Genomic DNA, 23,611 nt, shown 5'->3' with positions numbered 1-23,611 from the left:
AGATGAGGATGTTACCCAAATGTAAGGGTTGAACTGTTAGTGGGATGGATGCGCTTCCGCTTGCTCCCAGCCTGCGCGCTGTGCTGCTGTCTTGTCATCTGAGCAAGGGTTGCTTTTCCCTCTGGATCTCTGTTGTTTTGAATGAGCTTAAAGATGGTGAAGATTGTGTAGTTCAACCTCTGCACCGTGCTTGAGACCTTACCAATGGTCCTGTCCTGTGGCTGCTGGGAATAAGGAAATAAGGGATCTTTGAGAAGAGCTTTGTTTAATTCAGGTTGGTGGGACTTCTGAAATAACAGAATATTTCTGCTGCAGGGAACATAGGGAAACCAGTACAAAACCCCCAAATATCAGAATGCGTGCAGAATGCCAGCTCCAGAACACCCAGGTGTATGGCGTAGTGGATATATTTACCAGCTCTGTATAGATTTTGAAGCTCTCAGAACTGACTCTGCCTGCTTGATGCAAATGGCTTGGAGAAGTTGACTCAAGCCATTCCCACATGGAAAGCGAGGAGGAAGAAGGACGCTGTACGTGCAGGATGTGACATTGTATGTTGGGAAATTTCATATTTAGTTGTGGCTAATGGGATAGGGCAGAAACATGTATTTTTAGACAGTTATTCCTGCTAATGCCATTTAGTTTGAAATCTCAAGAGCCACAGATTAATTACTATCACCATTAAAATTTTCCAATATGAATGGCTGCTGGAAATAATTATGGGAAATTGTTTTGTCATGTTTCCTGCCTTATATCTGTATAGTAAGCATTCAGGTCTTTTCTTCTTGCTACGTGGAAGTAATAAATATTTCTACCCTGGTTAAACAGTCATTGTGTGCAAAATACAATATATCAGTATAGGAATGAAAGGCACTTTGGGCTGGAAGAACTGTTTAGATGGGGCAGCAAAGGGCTGTAATATTGGGCGTGCCTGTGTTTTCCCCAATAGCATGGTCTGAATTTATGTCTTTAAATGCTTTTTGGGCAGGAAGGCCATCCTGGCTTGAGTCTTCCCTGATGTGATGCTTGGGTTTTCTAGTCCTGGATGCTGTGTGTGCTTCCCCTGCGTGCTCTCAGTGCATGGTCCTTTCTGGGGAGGAGTAAATGGCTTTGCCCCAACCCCTGACTCTCAGCTGCATCCCTCCAGGGAGCGTTGCTTTGTTGGGGTTTTGATCAGTCTCAAAGAGAAGGTCCTGGTACTCATCACCTAGGATATGACATTGGTACCAAATTCATCTCGGATTTGGTCCCCTCAGGGTAAGTTCAGGTGTGTACCCAGGCACTTGCTTTGGTCCCAGAGAAAACCCAAAAGGCCCATTTCTAAAATGCTGAAATCTCCCAAAAGAGGCTGTTACAGCAACAGCGCATGAATGCGACAGCAGAGGCGGGGTGGGCTGTATGTATGGTGCTGTAAGATAAATAGAAATGCTGACTGACAAGGAGCTTTCACTATTCACTTCCTATCACAATTCCACCATTGTCTGCTCCTTCTCTTTGATGTCTGGTTGAAGAGACATCACTGATACCCAGAATGGGGACAGCAGGTGCTCTACAATCGTTATGGACAGTTGCTTAGACTGTGTGATACATAAGGCAGCTGGGGGGATGTTGGATGTATTTGGAGATTAATTTCCTTCGGGGATTTTATGTCTTTTTGCATGGGCCCAGTTCATACGTCAAAATGAGCATCTAGGGCCACAGCTTTCTGCTGGGGGATACGGCTCTTCCCCGCAGGAGCAATGGAAATGCATTTGCAAAGGTGCCTTAGCAAAGTAGGAACAATTTTCAAAATATCTTTCCTACAGTACCACAGGGGAATATGAAATGTCATCGTTGTCGTCAGGAACAGCTAACAGCTCAGGTCGGGCAATTTGCGCACGCACCGAGGATGTGCGCAGGAAGGAAGCATTGCAGGGTCATGTTATGGAGGGGTCTGTGTTGGCTGAGCGTCTTTCTGCTGGTATGGAGATGTTTTCATTGCCAGTAGGTTTTAAAATATTCTTATTAAATTAGGATGTCGAGTGGAAGCTCCTAGCATCTAATCTTTTGCCCTGGGATTTTAATGAAGTCCTCCCAGGGGTGTGAGTAGGATTGATGTCCTTGCACAAGTCCCACTGTTCGCTGATCGCTCTTTTAGAGCGGAGCAGCTGTGTCCCAGCAGGAGCAGGTGGTGAAGTGGTCGAGCTGGCTCTGGCGGGAGGGGGAGTCGGACGCTGGAGCACAGGGCTGGGCTGTAGAGTGTCGTGCTGGGAGCCACCGCAGCCAGATGTCTAGGCAGACACAGCCGGGAAGGAGCTCCCCACACAGCGGTGCTCTGGCATTAATTTACCATCAGTAATGCAAGAGTGGGTTATGACTTTATTCTTCCCAGCGTAAGTATTCCAGCTACTAGCTCAGATACTCAAGTTCTCTGGTCATGTGCAAGTGTTTTTCTTCTGAACAAACACAGCTTAACCCTTAAGTTTTGTTAAATCTAACATAGACCTGCAAGCTCAGAAACTTCCAGAAAAAGGGGTCTGATGCTTTCATTTTGAGATGCTGGCTGTCACAGCAATAGCTTCTTCCGTCTGCCAGCCTCAGGGCAAGTCGCAGAGGGGAGGATGGCTCCATCTTCCAGGCGATGGGAACGGCATGAAGAGGTGAAGCAGTTGCTGGAGCTCACATGGTGAGTTGGTGGCAGAGCTGGCAGGACAAACCTTTTCCCGATTCCCAGGCCAAATCCAGTGCCCTAGGCCAGCACTGACCATTCTCTTCCTCTCTTGTTTATTACTGACAACTGTTGAATAAGAATTGGTGTTTTTTTCTTTCTGCTGTTTATTGCTGGCCCAGTTAGGGTCAGGGTTTTTTTTGTCCCAGTTCCCCAGCAGGTTCTTCTCACAGTGCAGAGCAGAGAAACAAGCCACCTCAGCACGAGGGGCTGAACTGTGGCCAAGAGAAGCAATCGCCGTGGTTCACGAATGGTCTCCCTCCCCAGTCCTCCCAGTTCTCAGGCTTTGCCTACATGCACCAGGACCAAGCCAGTGTGCTGCCATTCCATGGAGTCTCTCTTGCTCGCGCAGGACAGAGCTGCAGTGGGCAGTACTTCGTCACACCTTCCAAATTGCTTGGGTTCTCTGCGGATTGAATCCAGCTGGTGGTCAGCCATTGTAGGAGGGGATGAGCTGGCAGTCATCACTTGCTGACCTGCAAGTTGAGCCGAAGGTGTTTGCAAGTGCTCCAAATCCATGTGCACAGTAGATGCCTGTCCTGGTTTTGGCTGGGACAGAGTTAACTTTCTTCACAGTACCTAGTGCGAGGCTGTGTTTGGGTTTGTGCTGAGAAGGTTGATAACATCCTGATGGTTATAGTTGCTGCCAGGACAGTCAAAGACTTTTCTGCTTCTCTGCTGTGCCCGTGTCTGCAGGGGCAGGAGAAGCTGGTCGGGAGCACAGCCCCAGTTACTAGCCTGGGATTTGATCTCAGGTTTAGGATTGAGACCCAAACTGGCCAATGGTCTGTTCCATATCATGCACATCATGCCCAGTATATAGGTGAGGCTCTGTCCAGAAGTTCTCTCTTGCTCTGTCTCTCTGGATTGTTTCCCTCTCCCCCAGGGTCGTCTCCCTCTCTTGGTCAGCTCTCGGTCTCTTGGACGCTCATGCTCCTGTCTTTTCCGGGGTTGTGGTTTCAGGACTCTCCCTGCTCTGGGATCATTAGCCAGGAACAGGCTGAGCCTTGGTCAGTAGGTGGTGAGCAGTTTCACTGTGTATCACTCATTTGTGTATTGGTATATATTACTCTTATAACCATTATTATCATTATTATTTTCAATTTTATTGTCATTTAAATTGCTTTTATCTCAACCCACGAGTCTCTTTTCCCTTTACCGATTTCATTCTCTTCCACATCTCCGGGAGGGGGAAGGGTGAGCGAGCGGCAGCTCCCAGCCAAGTTCAGAACCACAACACCACCTCTTGCTCTCCTGGACTAGCCGGACACGGACGGATCTTGCCCATGCCTGTGTGTTAGGCAGCCTGGGATCACTTGCTTGTAGGGACCTCAGACAGTGCTGAATAGCATCTCTAGGGAAAAGAGAGGGCATCTGTGGCAGGGGGTGGCTTAGTGTGATGGAGTGTGTCCCAGACATGGAGCTGATAAAGGTGAGCAGAGAATTCAGTGCTTGATCCAGCCGAGCAAGCCGCTTGCTGGTATTTTTGAAGTTGGTGGGGAGAGAAGTACTGACTTCTGCTGGTTATATTGAAAGAGGTTCAGGATGGAAAAACTGTTTCTCAGTGAAGAAGAAACAAACTGGTTCTTCAGTGTCTCTGATAGCAAGAGAGATAAAACCCAGGAAAACATGTGTTTGTGTAGAGTTGCGTGTGAGGTGAGTGCTGGGAGGAAATTCTTTTTTTACATTTTCTGCTGAGGAAACAATCCTTGCTCCGAGAGTCTTGCCCTCCAGTTGATATTTTTCTTCCCTGTTGATGAACAGACGTCATCAGAAAGTCTCTTGTTGTTTCAGATTCCGTTTATCATGTATTTGAACAGAAACTTGAAAAGGTTCTCTTTCAGGTATTAATTATAGCTGACTGCATGGCTAATCCATCATTCTCTTCAGATGGAGTCACTGGGTGCTGAGTGATGCAACTTCACATGTGATCGGTCTGCCATGGGTGAAGATGTAGCAGCCCTTTGTCAGAGCCGGTTCTGTTTCACCTACCGGTAAATGGAAGAAAGGCTAATTGTATAATGACAAAAGACAACATTTGGAAGGAGATTAAAGATTCGGACATTGCAGTTCTGTGATTTCTCGTTTCAATTCCAAAGTGAGAGCAGGGGAAAGAGATTCTTGCTTTCCATGACCAAAGCTCATTTTATCAGGTGTCTCTGGGCATGATCATTCCTTCTGAGTCCTGGGACGTTTTATCTTTTCTCATCCATAGCATACGGATGCTGAAATACAAAGAAGCTCAGAGAGCACCTGTGGTTTCCACAGCCCTCTGAAATGAGGCTACAAGAGTCTTAGCCAAGATCCCAGCAGCTGAGCCAAGGACAGAGCTGGTCTTACCCCATCTGAGGAAGCCAGCGCCTGCTGAAGTCCGCTTTCAGGTTTATCTTTAAACATTCCAAGTCCAAGTGCACAACTTCTGAAATGATATGCCCTGCTAAAGTTTGCATTGATTCATTGGGAGTACATTTTGTTGAGCAAGCTCTTGGTTTTGTTTTGAAAGCAAGTGGCTTTGAATCTGTCTGTAATAGTCTAGATCATTTATCTTGCCCTTCTTTGCATCTTCACAAGGAAGTTGTTCAAGCACATGAGCGTAATTCAGAATGTAGATTTCCCCTGAACGCATAATTGCGTGAAATGGGAGTGTGAAGCGTGACATCTCAGATAAGGTTGCTGGTCCACATTGCACTTGGTTTCTGAGATTTGTCCATACTTGAGATTTGAGAAAGGCCTCCTGCTTGAATGTGCTCCTCCTTTGTGCAGCACAGCGGTCGGTTGTGGGAGACACTGTGATTCCCTGTTGCTTCCTGCTCCCATCTTGAGACACAAATACCCATTTGTCCCCAAAAATATGTATTCACAAGTTGCTGCATCATCAACACCTTAAAACCTGACAGTGGCTTTAAACTTTGCCCTCTGAAGGGAATGCGCTCTCCAGTTTGGATCGAGGCTGGCAGCAGATATATTGAGTTTTTTGCTAATTAGCTACCAACCAAGCTGGCGACAGTCCATTGCCCATCAGTGATGGGCTACCATTAAATTGGTGGTCACTTGAAAACTCAGCAAGAGGCAGTGAGAAAGTAGCCTCAAGAGTTTGTTGGACTAGAGCGGTTTGAGACTCTTCAGACATCTGGAAGAAACCAGCCATGCAAAATCACTAGGAAGGGATTTTTGTGGGCAATTCCTCTAACTGGACTTGAAAAACTTGTTTCTGTTACGTAAATACAAACTAACTAAGCCATTACTGTTGGAGTTTTGTTGTTGTTGTTGTTGTGGTTTTTTGTTTTGTTTTGTTTTTTTAAATCTATCCTGAATACGAAAAAATTTAATTTGTGCCTTCCTTGGCAATTGAAGTAGCCTGGCTGCATCATGGGTTCGATCCCTCTGATCCTACTTACCTTGGGGGGCTGCAGACCTGTGGCTTGTTGGATGTCTCATGGCAATGCTGGGATCAGCCCTCTGACCGAGAAATTCTCAGTCCCATGAATCACCAGGAGGTTTTGCATTAGCTTTAAGGCTGCAGTGTCACCTCAATTTCAAGGTCTCTGTTTTAATCTCAAAACTTTATTTTCTGAGAAGAAACCTCATTGATTGAGCTAGTGCTTTGCTTCTGATTAGCATGTTCAGAGTAGAACTTGACCCACAATACTAGGAAATAAAATGCTTAAATAGCTAAAATTGGATTTTTAAAAAAAAATCAATTTATTAAATGATTTCTCTGTCAGTGATGTGTTTAGCAGGTATAGAAGACAGTAGGAACTAAAACAGGCTTTGGCATTTCAGAAAGTGAGTCATTTTTTCTGTTGCATCATGTATAAACTTTTCCCTTCTCATGTATGTATGGTTGAAATTACTTTGAGGTTTTGAATTTTCACTTCGGCTCTCTGTTTTTTATTATTTTCAAACATTACTGAAAGTGATGGTTGATAGTCTTTAATACTGGGCTCTCATTGCCTTGCTTTTTAGTTGTTTTTTTTAAAATAAGCCAGTGAGCAACACATAAGGGGTTAAATGAGCTGGGGAGTTATTGGTTTCTCATGTTTAGGCAGGAGTGAGAGGTGGGTGTGTTGATGGCTCCATAACGTGGTACCAAGGGGTGCTGCTGTCAAATAGCCCTTAAACAAAGGACCAGACTCAAAAGCCCTATGCCGTGTGGTCATCTCTTCAAACTCTCGAGAAGCATTTGTACAGATTCCTTGAAATCGGTTTGAAGACCATGAACATGTTTCTCTCTATGCCGTGTGGTCATCTCTTCAAACTCTCAAGAAGCATTTGTACAGATTCCTTGAAATCAGTTTAAAGACCATGAACATGTTTCTCTTGCAACCAGCTGAGGCAGCAGCCACGACTCTTTCCTTAAAAGAGTTAAAACCAGTATAAAGCCCTGTGGGATGGACATCCCACTCACGGGGTGATCTTGTCCTTGGGTTCGTTCAGTCCTCTTCTCACCTGAGCTCTGATATTCTCCATGCTGGAGGAATGCTATTGCTCAGTGTCCCGGGAGTTTTAAGGTAAAGTCTAAAGCAGGCAATAAATAGAATAATGAGAGAGGCCAGATAGACATATGGCATCTAAATGGAGTTTCCATAGGTCAGGCCCAGCACAGAAGCAAGTCGGTCTCCATATGCCAGGACCAACAAAATGATATAAATGCTTCTTGGGATGAAGGAATCCCACAGGTGGAGGTGTGTTAAACCTGCCCTTGTGCACCCGCTTTGTAGGGAGAAAGTGGCTGCTCCTTAGGATGAACTTGACATTCTTCCATTTGAGTTCGTAGCTGCCGTCTGCAGCTGAGCACTGCAGGAAAGAGAGGACTTGTCCTAACCCCCTAGCAGCTGGGCAAGGTAACATCATCTGGGCTTCAGCCCTTCCAGAAAATTGTTGAAAGGCAGGCAGCTTCTACAACTGACTTTTTTGGGTTGGTGAGTTTCTTGCAGAGCTTTGGCTTGGTACATTGCAGGCCTGGTTCATCCTAGCTCTTGTTATTTGGAAGGTCTGTAGTTCGCTTCAGAACTCTAGCACTGAGGATCCGTGATTTTCCTACAAGTAGCCTTTGTAATGGTGGGAGCATAGTGGTGGGTATGTACAAATACAGCTCCAGGGAGGAAGACTTGATGAAAAGAGCTTAAACACCCAAGAAATGGGTGCCACCACAGCCATTTCTCCCAGCTCTCATTAATTTTCATTTTGAAAAAGTTATGTTTGGGGAGGGGGTTTTTTTGTTTGTCTAAAATAAAAAAATCTTACCCTCCTTCATGGAGCTGCTGCCCCAAATGTTTTTAGAACTAGGGTACAGCTGCCCAGTCTACTTCGTTTCGTTAGAAACTGGCTCAATCTTCAGTCTTGGCAGATCCTGTGCGAGTCCATGAGATCTCTTAGGAGGGTCCAAGGTGACTTTTTGTGACGAGGGGGCAGGCATTTCACAGCTTGCTGAATGTCAGCCGTGACAGCGCGGCGCCTGGGATGTGCTGTGTCAAGGCTGGAGCCGCAGTTATGGCATCCTGGAAATGTAAAGCTGGAAAGGGCTTGAGGAGATGATCCTTTCCTTTTTCTGGCAATAGCAGGAGCTCCGCTGGCAGCGGTCCTGCACCATGTTTGTTGTTGCTTTGTCACTGAGCCTTTTAGCTGTGCAGCCAGAGCAAGTTCCTCCTGGGGTTGTCTCCATGACTTTCAGCCATGCAGACACAAAGGGTGTGGAAGAAGTTTGCCCTTGGGCCTGTCCCTCATGTGTCCCTACTCAGTCATTGCCTGGAATCTGAAATACTGAAGGCCTGCGGAAACCTTGCGAGGAGCTCAGCTGAGTTCACCAGTGTGGAGGGCTCACCTGATTACAGCGAGGCAGTCATGCAAAGTGACTCACAGGAGATTATCTTTAATGTCATCGAGTGTTTCTTCTCATTAGTTGACCAGACAACCTGCTGTTGTGACAGGGTTTGATTTGACATAGCTGCAGTGTTGCATGGTGCGGAGAAATGCCGGGGTGCGAGATGCCCTCTGGTGCAATCCGGGCAGTGTCACTCGGCTGTCCCATGGCTGGTGGCATCGCCACCGCGCTGGCGGAGAGTGGCACGGCTGGGTGACAACCCGAGTGGGCAAAGCCCAGCAGGGACCTTTGCTCTTCAGCTTTAAGTGGGGATTTCAGCCTTAGGTTGGGTTTATGGAAAGCAGTGTGAGGTTTGGTTTAGGGGGGGAAAAAAAAAAATAATAGTCATTTCAAAAAAAAGCAATTTGTTTCTGCTTTCTGTGAGCAAAGCTTCCAAAAGGACTCGGTCAGTTCTGCAGTACGATCAACAGGACTGGAAAAAAATACCAAGTGAAGTAACACAGTGGCTGTGGTAAACATGAACTGAGGCCTTGGAAGTAGCTAATGGCATACCACAAAAGAGTCTCCTTTCACCCACCGCCGGCCGTGCCAGCAGCGAGCGCTGCCAGCGCTGGCGTCTAGCAGAGGAAAGCATCATTTGGCTCCCTTTTAGATTTCATTACTCTTCCTGCACTCCCTCCTGCTCACAGCAAAAGCCTTTCCAGTTGTAAAGAAGTGAATTAACTCCCTTCGTGTCAGTGATGGATGAGGCACTTTCTCCCCCTTCAAAGAGTTGAGCCGTGCCGGTGAATGCGGGCCAGCCGCGTTGAAAATTCCAAGCGGAACAGGGGAGCCCGTGGGGTGACCCAGCTGTCAGGCAGGACATCCTGGGGATGGCTCCCGCTGGTCCCCTGTGAGCAGGGAACAAAAGCTGCTCTCAACACACTCGCCCGGCCTCAAGGCTCATTTTTTTGTGTGTGTGTCCCACTTTCAATGGACTTGGGCACATCCCTTAACACCCAGCAGCCGTTTGTGCGGGGTTCCCCGAGCTCAAAGGCTTTCAGAGGGTGCTTCTCTGCCCTGCACAAAAGAGGGTTAGCACGCCGGTACTTGGGAGATCTCCTTTCAGGCGTCCATGGCTAATCATATTAAAGGTGACCTCGTGGGCCAGCGCTTTCCATTGTTGCCATATGTTTTGTCCAGTGCTTGAGTGATGTTGTGCATTGGAATGTATTCATGCGTCGCCTAATTTAATCACCAGGCTTAATCTCCTCTCCTGTTCTTACACCCTTAGAATTTACTGGCTCCTTTCTAGCCTCCTGTGCATTGTCTGGGTCTCCTTGACAAGCTAATACGGATGCCTGGAGATATATTTATTAATTCCTTTACTTTCAGAGTGTATTTAAAAGAAAGAAATCTCAACAACAAACCCAGCAACCTTTCCAAAGGGTGAGCAAGCGCAGTGGATGCTCTAGGAGGCTGATCCTTCATCCCTGTGATCTTTTTCTTCCAGCTTTTCCATAGAGAAATTAAGGATTAGGCTCATGGGTTTAAAAAAACAAAACAAAATACTACGAATGGAAAAATGACGGAGAAAATGGTGTGCCTCCTTTTAATATTGTTGGAATAAATAACTAATTTTAAGAACTTGACTGTCTCTGTAAAATATGGTGTTGGTTTCTGCCTTTAGAACTTACTGCTTTAGTATGGACAACTCCAATTCCAGGACTGACCGGACAAAGTTAATCCAACAAAGCCCCAGGTCCGTCAAGCTGGGAAACTGGGACATGTGATTTATGCAAAACTACTGCAAAAACCAGAGAGCTCTGCAAGAGCTGCCACGCTCCGCAGAAGCCAGGCATTTCTAGGGAGCGGTGCTTTGCAGACTTGTCTTTTCAGGATGATTTCTAAAGATTTTTTTAAGACTTTCCTGCCCCAGCTGACTCTGCCTTGTGGAGGGGTATGTTAAAAAGGGGAATTAGAGATTCTGTTGTGTTGTGCCATACTTTAGGAATGGATGGCGTCAGTCCCGGCAAGGGAAGGCAGTGATGAGATTTTAGGATGATACACGATCAGGTTGCTAGTATGTTCAACTCCCAGGGGCAGGAAACATTTTAATTTCCTTACACTTGCTGAGGCAGATTGTTAAATAAATACCTTGTGCTTTGGTTCAGCTCTTAGATTCTCCTTCTCCGCATACGGCGTGCTGGTACCCACAACTCTAAACAGCGCACTGCATCCCGGATGTCTTTGAAACCTTAAACATAGCTTGTACCAATTTCACTGAATTACAGCTTTGGGTTTCCCCTCTGTGTGTACACACACACACACACACACACACAAGTTTCTTGCAGCCGAGTTCTCGCACATGCGGTTGCTGGTCTTCTGGGACTGTGTGTTATGGTTTGGGTTTGATAGGAGGAAGGAGGAATGACATAAAAGATTGCAGATTTGTGACTGGTTTTAAAAATAGTTTTAAAATATTATGTATCTTCATTTTGAAGAAATGCAATACTGCTTGGAAACCACAACTACTGAACGTAAACCATGTTGAGCCCCTTACATACGCTCAACAGCAGTGCGGAATAGAGGGATATAACCAGCCTGCTGTGCAGCAACGCTGGAAGATCACTTGGTCCTACCCCCACGTTTCAACCCAGGGATCAGCAGCAGCGTCGCAGGCTCTGACATCAACTTGGCCCTACAAAAATACTTTACATTTTACACTGCACCTGTTCAGAGTGAACCTTGCCAGAGCCCTTTCCGAAGCGTCTACGTGCAGAAATCGCTTCCCCGGCTGTGCTGGAGCTGGAGGAAGACGGCTGGCTGTGAGTTAGCCCCAGGGCAGGGTGCCCGTCCCGCTGCCAGCGGGCTCTGGGCTCACTGGGACAAGTCGCCTGGCCCTTGTCCACTCCTGCTTCCTTCTTTCCCTGTGACAGAGGAGCTGTGAGTTCCCTAGGAAGGAGCAAGCAGGAGCAGGTTGCTGCCAGAGGAATTCAGCCGAGCCACAGCCAGCCTGTCCCTGGGGGACCCCTGGAGCCAGCGGTGGCTGTGCTAGTGGTGACAGCTCTTGCCGTCCCTGGGAATGTCCTTGGAAAGCTTTGGATCTTGTGCACCGAGCAACCGTGCTCGGGCACTCCATGAGGTTTGGTTAAGTAAGGGAGAGGAGGTCGTGGCACGCAGCCCGCTGCTGCCCGGGGAGGAGGGAGATGGCGCTGCCATGGCGGGATGCTGGGTGGTGGTTTAGGGCGTGTGGTGAGCGGAGAAGATGCTCTGAGGGAGGCAGTGGCTGGGTGTGTATGGCAGGAGGTGCCTGCCCATCCTGTGCCGCTAACGGGGAGCGGGGAGGTTTGGCCAAGGACGTGGCACAGCTGCCTGCAGTCCTGGCAGGTTGTAACAAGCTGCGAGATGGTCCAGATCGTCCCCAGAGAACGAGCAAAGCTCGAGTCAGCAGTGCTAGGGCTGGACTTGGGGATTGCAGGTGTCTCCCAGCAGCGCCCCAAAGGATGGAGGAGAACGGCGTGGCTGTCAAACTGAGATCAGCGTGGTGCGATCAGGGCATTCTGCTTCATCATAGTCCCAGCTCCAGTTTAATGGCTTGCAGATATAACTAAACCTAGAAATCCTGTTGTGATCGCTCTCGTTACCTGTCAGAGCTCTTATCATGTCGGCACAGGGGCTGTTCATATTTTAATGGGTTTATCTCTTGTATGGAGGGTATTACAAGCTTTGGTCTGTCTTCTAGTGCAGCTCTACGGAAATCCCTCCAGGCATGAGGCAGTACCTGGGCGCTGAATTAATCTGTGCTCCTGGGTTCTCCCAGCTCCATTAGTAGCTTAGCAGGGGAAGCAGTTAGCATTAACAAACTTAAGCAAATAGGATTTGCTGTGCTTGATCTGCCCGCGGCTACTTGTATCCTCCCAACAGCAACGACAAAGACTGGGCACATTACGGGAAGACACAAAACAGGGTGATTTGTAAAATGTGTATCAGCATGCTCCGAGGCTCTTGGGAGGGGGGGGGGGGGAATAGCCAGGTACAATAAGAGACACCAAACCATTTTTCCTCCTGCCACACGCACAGACACCTCTGCTCCCACAGCTCTTACCTTGTCTTTCCCTGTGGCTCAAGCCATGTGAAGACAGTGTCGTGTCGTGTCCTCCTTCGGGTCGCCGCTGCTTGGGGATCTGCCGCTGGCTTGAGGATGGGCCAGCTCTCAGAAACCGTTCGACACTTTGTGAAGGGTGTTTTGTCCCCTCACCTTTCATCAAATAGATATTTACCATTGCTGGTGTTCTTGCTCTGTTTTCCATTAAAGAAACTGCCTGCAAGCCACGTGTCGTGTTTCCCTCGTGGCATTAATGTTCCTCAGCAGGGCTGTGCATCCACCGGTGGCTGGACCTGCCGTCACTTTGGGAGCCGCTGGCTTCTGCAACGCTGTTCTTTGCTGACCGCTCTCGCAAAATAGCAGGACCAAGTGTGAAGGTAAACTTCAGTCTGCTTAAACCTAGGGTCAGTAAGTTGAGACCTGTTTTCAGGCATGACTGTCTGAAATAACAGCAGCTGGGGATAATGACCTGTTACCTCCAGTACCCTCTAATAATGACATACCGAGCAGTGAGTTTAGAGACGGTTTTCCACTTGATTGTGTCACTTTCCGTCTAAAGTGAGCGTGGAACACACCGGTTGCTTTTCTGAAGTCTTTCAGGCTCTCACATACCGTTTTGGGACAGGAACGCCTTAGGGATCCCTTTATGGTGAGCTTTGCTTTTCTTCATCTGATCAAAGTGTCATATACAAGGACTTCCATACTGCCCACCCTGTGACAAAGCTGGTGTCGGTCCCTCGGGTCCCGGGTATGACCGGCCGGCGGGCTGCAGGCACGTGGCTGCACAGAAGCGTCTGTTCTGCTGCTGACGCTTGTCAGCTTAGGGGAAATTTTACGTCAGCCGTACGCTGAAAGTTTTTCTCCTTGTTAATAGGGAGAAATCTTTCCTTTTTTTCATGGTTACTTTAACTCACTCAATCGGTCTTTTTGCTGCAGGATTTTCAGAGTGGTGGACGTGTTAGCTGCTCTGCCAGCCTCTGTTGTACAGTGAGCTTTCCAAAGAGCCGGGGATTATGAAGCCCAGGGTCTCTCTCAGTCCCGGGTGTCGGTGGTGGGTAATGCTGGTGTCACACTCCCCTTCTCCAGGCTCTGCACCAGCTGCTGGTGCCCATGGGCTTGGGCAGTGCAGTGTCAGCAGCTGCGTTTCCCATCTCTCTTGTGCAGCACATCCCGGTCTTGCCTGTTCCTGCTCACACCGGTTACAGGTCCCTGTGCTGCTCCCCTGGCCTCTGGTCTCTCCTGGGGAATTTTCACTCTCTGATAAGGTACGTGGTGTCCAAGCGCTGCTCTCTAGCCATCAGCTTCTTCATGGACAGGGAGATTTGACTTGCCAGCAACTCCCATGGCTTTGAGAAGGGTCAGTCCTGCCTGTCCATGAGTCTCTGGGGTTGTTTCAAATTCCTGATTGCAATTTAACCTCTTACTAGAGTACTAGAGTCTCGATTATCCTCCTCTCCCAAATTCCTGCTTTGCCAAGTGGATTTCCATACCTCCCATGTGGAGAAGAGGCCACTGGGACTGGGCAGGACCTCCCTGTTCCTGCATGGCCCCATACAGCCTGTAAGTCACCGTCAGTCTTCAAAATGCAAGAATTTTCTGCAGCCCCAAACCTCTCGTTTCTATTGAGGTTGGTTAAGCCCATCTTGTGAAGGCTCTGTTATTGCACAAGATGAAATCAGTGAAGTTGTCTTTTCTCAGAGCACTGGCGGGGCTGGGAGAAGCCCAAGAGCCAGGAGTGCTTTAACAAGAGGCTGAGAGACAGGCTCTGAGTACCATAAAACGGCCAAGCAGTGAAATTTGGCATGGATCTTGTTAGTGTCACAGTTTTTTATGTGGCATTTCCTAGGGATGTTTTGCTTTTATTTTAAAATTGATGTATGTGTAGCAAATACTTTTAACTTCATTGACAGTTCCCTAGTGGTCTAGAGCATGTGGTGCGGTGTCACAATTCGTTAGCTTCTGAAGAAGATATTTTTAATCCACCAATGTAAACCCTTTGCAATTGTATAATCTGTATTTTAGTCCTGTGGTTTCCTAATCATGCATCTAGAGAATGAGCTCATCCAGTTTATAAATTATAAAGTGAACGGAAGTATTCAGCTCTTCTTTCTAAATAAATCTGGATCCACTTCTTCACGGATTGCGTACTGTGTTTAAAACCTCCGATGCAGGCAAGTGTGAATGTTTAAAAATAAACTCATTTGCCGTTTATTTTTTTGCCAAGTGGTGAAAGTTGTCTCCTGCCCCGTCTTTCCAGAAAGGCTCTTCAGCTTTGACTTACAGCTGTGAAATAAAAGCCAGGGGTATGATGCCAGCTTGCCATTTTGATGACAGCATCTGCGTATCTTTGCAGAGGATCCAGCCATGCTTCCTTCTGGTTTTGCTGCGCTGCCCAACCACCTATAGCAGAGGTTTTGGGGGGCCACTAGACTTCAACAGAGCAGCCCTTGCTAGGGAACATGTGTTGGTGACTCCACTCCCATGATGGGAAGACCCCAGGGTCCTCTCTGCATCCCAGAGGGAGATGGTTGGAGAGCAAGAGCTGCTGCAGCCTGTGGGGTAATTTAGGAATTGCTTATTGTGGCTTTGGGTCCCAGCCTGGGAACCTCTGGCCTAGGAGCTTAGTTTAAGAAGCGGGAAAAGCTATCTGCTGTCTTCCATCTTCCCATGTCAGGGGTTCCCTGGCTTTGTATGTATTTTGTGCAGTTGTGTAGTGCAGGCAGCAGCAGAGGAGAGGAATAACGTGTGAGCAAGCGATGGGATTGTAAAATAGAAACGGGCAGAAGGATTCAGGCTGGGGTAGTACCCCAAGTGAGTTTCAGCTCCATTTCCTAAGCTGGATTGGATTTCAGGTTGACATTGTCCTTTAGCCGCGTGTATGGATCTTGTAGCCTGCTAACAGAGGGAGTTTGCTGGCTAGTGTCGTGAGAGGCAGCTTGGGTGGTACAGAATGGGTAAAACCCAAAATGATGTGTTGTACTGTTGCAAGAGAGAACCCTTCTGCCCAGGAGACCTCAAGGCTGGAAAGGAAAGCAGGAATTGGGAGGAGGTCTCACCCCTAGAAATAAGTCACCCTTTGCTCTGCTGCCCCTTCGCAGGCAGTTGTTCTTCAGACCTGTGAAAGGGGGCAAGGCTGGCAAGGGGGTCTGCCAAACACAGCATCATCCTCCCACACCCAGGAGCTCCAGGATGTGCCGGTTGGATGGCTGCGGATCACACTGGGCACCCAGCACGATTGTTGCTGATTCCTTCCTGTGCCTGCTCTGCTTTTCAGTTTAGGGGTCGAGATGTCTCAGGAGTGGTGACAGTGGGATGGGAAGAGCAGCTGCTGGTGATGTCCCCTTCAGAGCACCCTTTCCCTGAGGATCAAGCTTATGGGACAGCCGATTTTAGCTCTCTGCTTGTCTGTCTCCTGGAGATTGGCCCTGCTGAGGACACAGGGCAGCAGGGATGGCTTCGGGAGCCTCCTAGAGAATTTACACCTTCCCCTGGAAAATGTGCATTTGGGGATGGAGAGAAGGGGTCTCACTGAGGAGGCGATGGGTGAGACAGGACCAGTTTAGGGGCAGTTCAGGACTTGCAACCAGTAGCAGCAGCAGTCTCATAGCCAGGTGCTGAGATTGGCGAAACATTTGCTGCGTGCAAAGCCAAAAGAGAAGGACCACCCCAACCCAATGTGACAGGTAACTAATTGAGCTGGTACCAAGTTTCCTTGTCTTTCCTCTTTTTCTTCTGCAGGACTTTTGGTCTCTCCTTTATTACCCCCATTCTGTCCTTACCCCATGTTCTTTAGCCCCTACCCAAGGTCTTTCTCCAGCAGTTTTGAACGGCAGAGCAAAGAGAAAAGCTTGTGGAAGAAGTGCTTTGGTCTCAAGAGCGCCTTCTTTAAGTGAAAACACAGCTGTGAGGTTTGCAGGCTGCGCTCCTGTATGGGCTCGTCCAGCCGGCACAGCCAGCACCGCTGCAGTCCTTCCAGCACGCAGGAATTGGGAAATCCATTGTGAACAAGATTGAGTTTGATGGCCTGCGTGGAGGCAGATGGATGTATTTTTAAGGGACGAGGTGCCAGAAAACTCTGTGATTACGTTACTGGAGCACGGCTCGGTTTTTGTGGTTTTAAAAGTGAGTGTCAGGACTTCAGGGCTGGTTTTTTTTTTCGGGTCAAAACCAAAGTTTGGGCGGGGCATAAAAACCTACTTGATGACTAAGTTTATTCTTAAAAAGCTTTCTAGAGCTTGCTGGAGAGGGGAGACTTTATTCCGAGAGGGAGCTGATACCAGTCTTTTTGGACTTCCACGCAAATGGGGTTAAAATTGAATGAGTGCCAAGGGCAGAAAAGAACCCCTGGCTTTCAGGAGACTGTTCTCTGTGTAATCTTTTGATCCAGCCTCCTGGTTTTTGCCTTGGAGTCTGTGTTCTGCCTCTCCTCCTTGCCCTGGATGAACTCTTTCTGCTTGAATACCCCACCACATCGGTGAAATTACCTTGAGCAGTTATAACCAAGGCTGGCTGAAGCATGACCTTACATTGCCCCAGAATTGGGATGTCTGAAATCTTTGACCTGGTTACTCGGTTGAACCGATAATACCTCTCTGATACAGTGCATGTGTAGAGAAAATTTTTCATCTAATGACAGAGGTTTGCTGCTCGGAGCCAAGGCTGGGAACAGGGGCATCCAAGCCAAACCATTTATTCAAGGGGCATGCAGAATTCGCCCAGTCAAGTCAATGTAGGTACTGGCAGCATTTCAGCAGGCTCCCTGCACTCTCTCCTTGTTGGAGCCACCAGGCTTTATCACATGGCTGAGCCCCTAATTGCTGCAGGTCTGAAACCTCCTTTAAAATGAGGACGGCTGTTGGCTGCACTGAAGCTCTGGCAAGCCTGGAGCTCCACGAGAGCGTTAAGCACCGCTCCCCCTTTCTGAACGCCTCTTTCTGGCCTTGGTGGAGGAAGCCCCAAGATGTAGGCAGCTTCCCCTCCACCCCCTGCACGGAGCGAGGTGTTGGGTCCCTTCAGGGATCAGGCAGCACAGAGCTGTGGGTGCAGGGAAGCTGCCCTGAGCCCTTCTGCTTTCGCTGGTGCCTCATGTCTGTCCATGGCCATGTGGTGGTTCGGTGTCGGGAGTGCATGGGAGCCCCTGGGTGCAGATGAAACATGTTGGTGTCTGGTGGATGGAGGAACAAGGAGGAGCAAGGAGGCATCCCACTGCCAGCCAAATGCATCTTCTGTTGGATTTAAGGATGTAGGAATAGAGAGGGGGAGGGTGTTACCCATCTGGGGAGTGGAGGCGTTGCACAGACAAGTGTTAGGTGCACACAGCCCTCTGTGCCCAGTGACTGCTGTGGGCGGGAGATGACTTTCCTCAAGGAGATGGCATTACCTTCACTTCAAGCCTCTGGTATGCACCACCAAAATTACCAGGTATCGTCCACGTGCTGTAAGTGCATTCTCTCCCTCCAGCCACCAGACAGCATGCCCACACCTGCCTGGTACCTCGGGTGTGATGCCCTCCTGCACGCAGGCAATGACATCCTGCCCACCAAAGAGCCTGCCCCAGCCCCATTGAATTTCAGCGCCCTGCTCCTCTTCTCTCTGGGTGTATTGCAGTTGTGTCTGGTGGCGAGCGAGCCTATCCATCACTGGATCCTCACAGATCCCAATTACTCCTTTTGACAGCTCTTATTCACACACCTCCCGGCTCCTCTGACATCTCAATTATTGATGGGGCTCGCCCGGTAGGCAGCACTCTGTTCTGGGCATGGCTACGTTCCAGCTCCCTTTCCCATTGAGTTCACGCACGCACCATGCCGAGCGTTTCTTTCTGTGCAAAGCTACTGAAGTGGAAAGGGATCTTTATTAGCATGTGAGCTCCAGGGCTACGCTGCCGACGGGGGCAGCGCAAGGCAAATCGCACCACAGCGCTGCGCTGGGAAATTTCCTCTCCCGGTGAAGCCCAGCAGTGTCTTGTAAAATGAAATGATCTCATATGTTTCACGCTGAAGATCCCTTGATCTGATGAGCCTTCCTTGTGATGGGGTCACCCTGTGCTTTCACTTCTGTAAGAAACCCCAGTCTCCCGTTGCCCCTGCAGGCACACAATCTGGTATTTTGGAGACCAGTGCCCTTTCCTTTGTCTTGATATTAGTTTGTTTGCTGGCTTTACGGCAAGCCTTTGCGTTCTGACAAGCAGCATTGACACACAAAAAAAGGAGCTTCAAAGCAGCAGGCGGTGGTGCAGCAATGCTGTGGAATTGGTTAAGAGTTAAAGCCCTGCCAGAGGAAGGATTGCAAAAGCTCGTGTGTTTTGTAGGGCTTGGTGTATCTGGGAGGCTCTGGATGTCCCGTGACATTGTTGTAGCAGAAGTCAGATAGAAGGAACAATAAAGTGGTCCATCAGCTCCTGACATCTCTCCTCCCCTCAGCCTTGCCCTGCAAACCTTCTTTATTTCAGAAGGAGAGGTTTTGTGATGGCTTGGTGACGGAAGGCAAAAGGTCTGCAGAGAGCTGGGAAAAGACGCTTGAGTTTTGTCCTCGGAGATCTTTTGCAGCAAGTGCCTCATAGATGAGCTGTAGCATCCGTGGAGCAGACCTTCCAAAGCACCGAGGTGCCGGGCAGCGTACGTGGCTTTGCGGCTGCATGTGGCCATGCAGAAATGAGCACGTGTCTGAGGATGGTCAGTGGAGCGCTCGGCCTCCTGGGGACCCAGCGGCATGGTCTCTGGTGGATGTGGACAGCTCTTCCAAGCTTAGTAGTTCTTTCTGCCCTGTAACGAGTTTTGCGTAGGGGCTCTGTGCTCCCTGCAGAGACCAAACGCCACCAGATCAGCAAAGGGTTCCCGATGGGCTGCACAGCCAGAGCTTGACTGTTCATTTGGGGTTTGTAAGGACTGTGGCCTGGGTGAGAATCACAGGTCCCCTCTTCCCCCTCCTGGCTGGCCACGATGGCCCATCAGCAGGGCAGATTTGCAGAAGAGCCGGGGTTTGTGCATCAGCGACAGCACAGCTGCCTTGAGCTATGGTTTCTGGGACAGACCTTTAGTGACATGTGTCTCCGTGTGACAGGCTGACCCTGACATTTCTCTGAGTCGAGTCTTCTTGTCACTGCAGGTGACAGCATCGTCATCTTGCCCGACAGCATTGCCTTGGATGGCCAAGCCATGCATAGTCCCCGTTACGCTGGGCTAGCTGGCACTGGCGGGTAGCAGGGTGGCTGAGCCTGCCAAGCAGGGTGTGTTGTATTTGTCTGGAATACCATGAGCAGACAAAGAAGGGTTAAAATAACAAAAAGTTGAAAACCCCTTATCTTTGGGAACTATGATCGTTCCTTTTTGGGTAGGCGGGTTCCATGGGACCCTGTCCCCCCAGATAGTGGAAAGGTCACCCTCCCATACCTGATGGCCCCACAGCTTTTCCTGGCTGCCTGTCCAAACAAGTCTGTTTTCCTTCCCAGCCCTTTTCCTTCCTTCCCTTCCCTTGGACTTGTCTCCTGGTGCAGAGCTGGCTCTGGCCCCGGGAGGAGCCGGGGGCCCGCAGCCCAGGTGAGCTGTGACAGAGATGCTCAGTCACTGCAAGCCCAACGCCCGCTTAGCTGAGAGCTGCAAACAAGAGGCACAGGCACTCCTGAGTTTGTCCTGATCAGAATTATTGCTGAAAGTGGCCAAAGCCCCACTTTTGTCCGATTTCGCACTTTCTTTTGTTTCTTCTCTAGCAATTCCGCTGTGCAGCGCCCGTTCCTCATAGCATAGGACCAGGTGGAGCTGTGCCCGAGATAACTGCTCTCCCTTTTGCCTCAGAGGTGGGATTCTAGCAGGAAAACCGTGGAAAACCTGGCCTGAAAAAATGGTTTTGGGCATTTCCCACTTCCTCCTTCAGTTCCCCAAACCATGGCAGCTCGCTTGGGAGGACTGGTTATGGACCACACATGGCCAGCAAGGTGACCGCTTGTCTCCCCTGGGGAGGTTGCTTGGTTCTTGCTGACCTCCTGCTCCCGTGGGGTAGCTGCCATATGCCATCAGAGCATCTGGAGAGACTGGGGCCACAGCCCGGCTTTGTGGATCTCAGCCGGCCCTGCTGGTCCTGCCTGAGACACCCGTCTCCAAAATGGATCTGAGTCATCTGATAAGCTGGAGTCAGATCCAAGCTTGCAGGAAGGGGAGTTGTGGAGAGCGTACAAGGTTGCTGTCTGGACAGTGGCGTGAATCGTGATATGTGTCACGGCCACACGCAAAGCACCGACACGTGGTAAGTGCTGTTGCAGGAGCGTGTATTTGAGAAGGGTTTGCAGAGTTAGGGGCGCAGAAGTCAAGGGAGATCAGCTGGATTTGGCCTCAGCCTGGTACTTGGTTCTTAAGTTGGTATCCCAGATGGTGAATTTTTTGATGATTTCACAGTATGCAGTTTTATTTGGGTCAATGAGAGCACAGCGTATGACTTCGCTACCCTTTAGGGAAGGGAAAATCGGTGCACCATCTAGTGATTCAGCACACCAAGTTTCTTAACAGCCTATGGGAGAAGGATGTTTTAATTCTGTGTTTATTCCTGAATAAGCTGTTAATTTGAGTTAGCAATTTCCTTGGAGCCCAGAGGAGAGGAGTCTGTGATCAAATGGAGCGGCTCAACGCTGCTGTCTCCTCCTTTCCCTGTTTAAAAAAGTCAGGCTTGTGATAACAAACCTCCTTCAACTTTTAGCCATTTCAGTGGTCTTCCCAGACCATTTCAAGAGTCTTGCATGATCCATCAGTGGTAACAGCCCTGCTGTTAATAGTCTCTGTGACCCCCAAAAACTAAAGCGCCCAGTGCATGAAGACCGCAGCTACCTCCTCTGAAGGATGCTGCCCCTCTTACCCAGCCTGCTGGCTCCTGGTCGGGGTCTGCAGCCCTTTTGCAGAGCCCAGAGGCTGCACCTCGTGGCTGTGGGAGCTGGTGGGACACTGGTCTGGGTCCCAGCAGCCTTCCCCTGGGGAAAGAGGAGCTGCTCGGATACACACCCTGTTGCGGGGCTCAGCCCCGTGCTGTTTTCTAGGCAGTTCAGCATATAAAATCACTGGAGACATTTTCAGCAAAAAAAAAAATTCTCCCCGCAGAGCCATTCTGTTGCTTGTTGAAAGAGGATTAATTTTTCCCCCTTAAATAAAATGAGCCGTGTTTGAAATCTGAAAGCCCTTGCCGAACGCCTTCTTGGAGCTGCAAAGAAAAGCGGCTTCCAGGTCCCATCATAGCCTCCTGCCGGACGCGGATCCAAACTGCAAACCCTTCTAACAGCTCTTTAATAACTCTGCACAGAAGGAAAAATCTGTCACCTTTCCCTCTGTGGTTTCTCCTCTGTTCTAATGCACTGGAGGAACGAGATGGAGCCGGGAAAGTTTTCAGAGAAAGACTCGTGGGAACTACAGCTGCCGATGGAGAAGACTCATTTCTTTAGTGTCTGAGGGGAACCGCAATCGCTTTGGTGAAGGGTGGTGTGTGTGGGTGGGTTTGGAGGGGTGAACCATTATGACCCATGCATTTCAGAAGAACCACAAACACTTTATAGTAACAAAGGGTGGAAAAAGAGAGAGGTTTCTGCAACGCATGTGACTTTTCCCTGAGGTTTGGAACCCCGCGGTATGTTCCAGGCCACGGTGTTTGCGTGTCAGGCTCGGTGAGTTAAGCTTTCTCCCACAAGCCTCGCTTGAAGTTGCTGTGATGACTGAGAGCCTAAAATGTTGCTTTTTTTTTTTTTTTTCTTCTCTCTCTCTTCTCGTTCTCCCCCACCCCCTGTCCTCTCCGCAGCTGAAGCTGGCGTTTACCTTGGACCAGGAGAGCGGGATGCCTCAAGGCTGTTATATCTATCAGTACCGGGACAGCAACAAGTAAGTCCCGCAGGAGATCGCAGGCAGCAGATAAGGGAAGGTGCATTGAAAGGAAACTGCCCTGCCTTCTGGCAGAGGGATCACAACTGCTTGTACCACTTAAAAGTAGATTAAAGCAGGCTTCAGGCTTGACCTGAAACTGGGAACAGCTCCTGTAAAGGCTGGATCCTTTAAAATGCACGAGGCCCTGCAGCCCCCTTTCTTCTCCAGCATTTAAAAGCTGATTTTATTTGGCTCAAAGGCCATCTCTTGGGTACCACAGGCTCTGGCAGAACTCAGCCAGGCTTTGCCCAGGGGTGTTTGCAGCTCAGACGCTGAACTGTTTTGTGCTGGGGTGACTGTGGGAGCATGGCATGGGGTAAAAGCATCCAAGGCTGCACAAGCCCCAAAGAGGGGCAGCCCTCCCTTGGGCTCAGATACAGAGAGATGCAGCATCCCCTTCTCTCTGCTCAAGCTCCTGCGTGGGTTCACAGAGTGGCCTTTCACTTGTGGTCCTATAGCCCCAGTGCAGCCACGCACTCTGTTTTCATAAGGTACCTTATGATATTCACGCTTTGGATGTGTTCGGAGCACAGAGTCCTCAATTTCTAGGTATTCTGCCTATTTTTACTAGCTGCTGTAGTGAATTGGCACCCAAGATGTTTTTATTTCAAATCACATTCTCATTATCAAATTGACAGTAGCAGCAGCAGCACAGTTCAGGATATTTCTGTGTTCGTGCCAGGTTACTTTGCCTGAATACCAGCGTGTCATAAATCCATAGCCTGCTACCTCCACCCATATAGTTCTGCTTCTTGCCAGTTATTGAAGGTTAACCTAAAAAAGGAGGGTATATGAAATTGTCAATCAATGGAACAGCTTGTAATTAGATCCGCTCTGAAAGGCTGACTAGAAGAGTCCTGACAAGGACGCGGGACATCCACAGACAGCACCTACCGTGTTCTAAGCGGAGAATTCTCAGTGTTGAAACAAGAAGGGAGATGAGATAATTTCTGGGAGAATCCTTCCCACCTGTGGATGGGTGATTAGCACATGGTACACATTTCCATCCCAACTATCCCAGCCCTGGAGGCATGGATGCAGGGAGCTGGTACCACCGAGCGAACTGGGAAACGTGCTGTTCAGCGCAAAAGCATAAAATC

General features: G+C 49.1%; 1 protein-coding gene across 1 annotated transcript in view; it reads left to right on the top strand.

The window, feature by feature from the left end:
* Positions 1-23,611, top strand: part of LOC104464649 (DIS3-like exonuclease 2) — a gene marked incomplete at its 5' end in the record, with an annotated part of 64,743 nt that overhangs the window by 4,692 nt on the left and 36,440 nt on the right. The window contains one exon of the mRNA XM_010077421.1: positions 22,390-22,469. Within this exon, the coding sequence (XP_010075723.1) occupies positions 22,390-22,469 (80 nt within the window). The remainder of the gene's footprint in view (positions 1-22,389; positions 22,470-23,611) is intronic.

Source organism: Pterocles gutturalis, unplaced genomic scaffold (genome assembly GCF_000699245.1).
Source record: "Pterocles gutturalis isolate BGI_N339 unplaced genomic scaffold, ASM69924v1 scaffold806, whole genome shotgun sequence".
NCBI classification, from domain to species: domain Eukaryota; kingdom Metazoa; phylum Chordata; class Aves; order Pterocliformes; family Pteroclidae; genus Pterocles; species Pterocles gutturalis.
The sequence above is the reverse complement of the archived record's forward strand: the minus strand, read 5'-3'. Positions and strand labels throughout refer to the sequence as shown.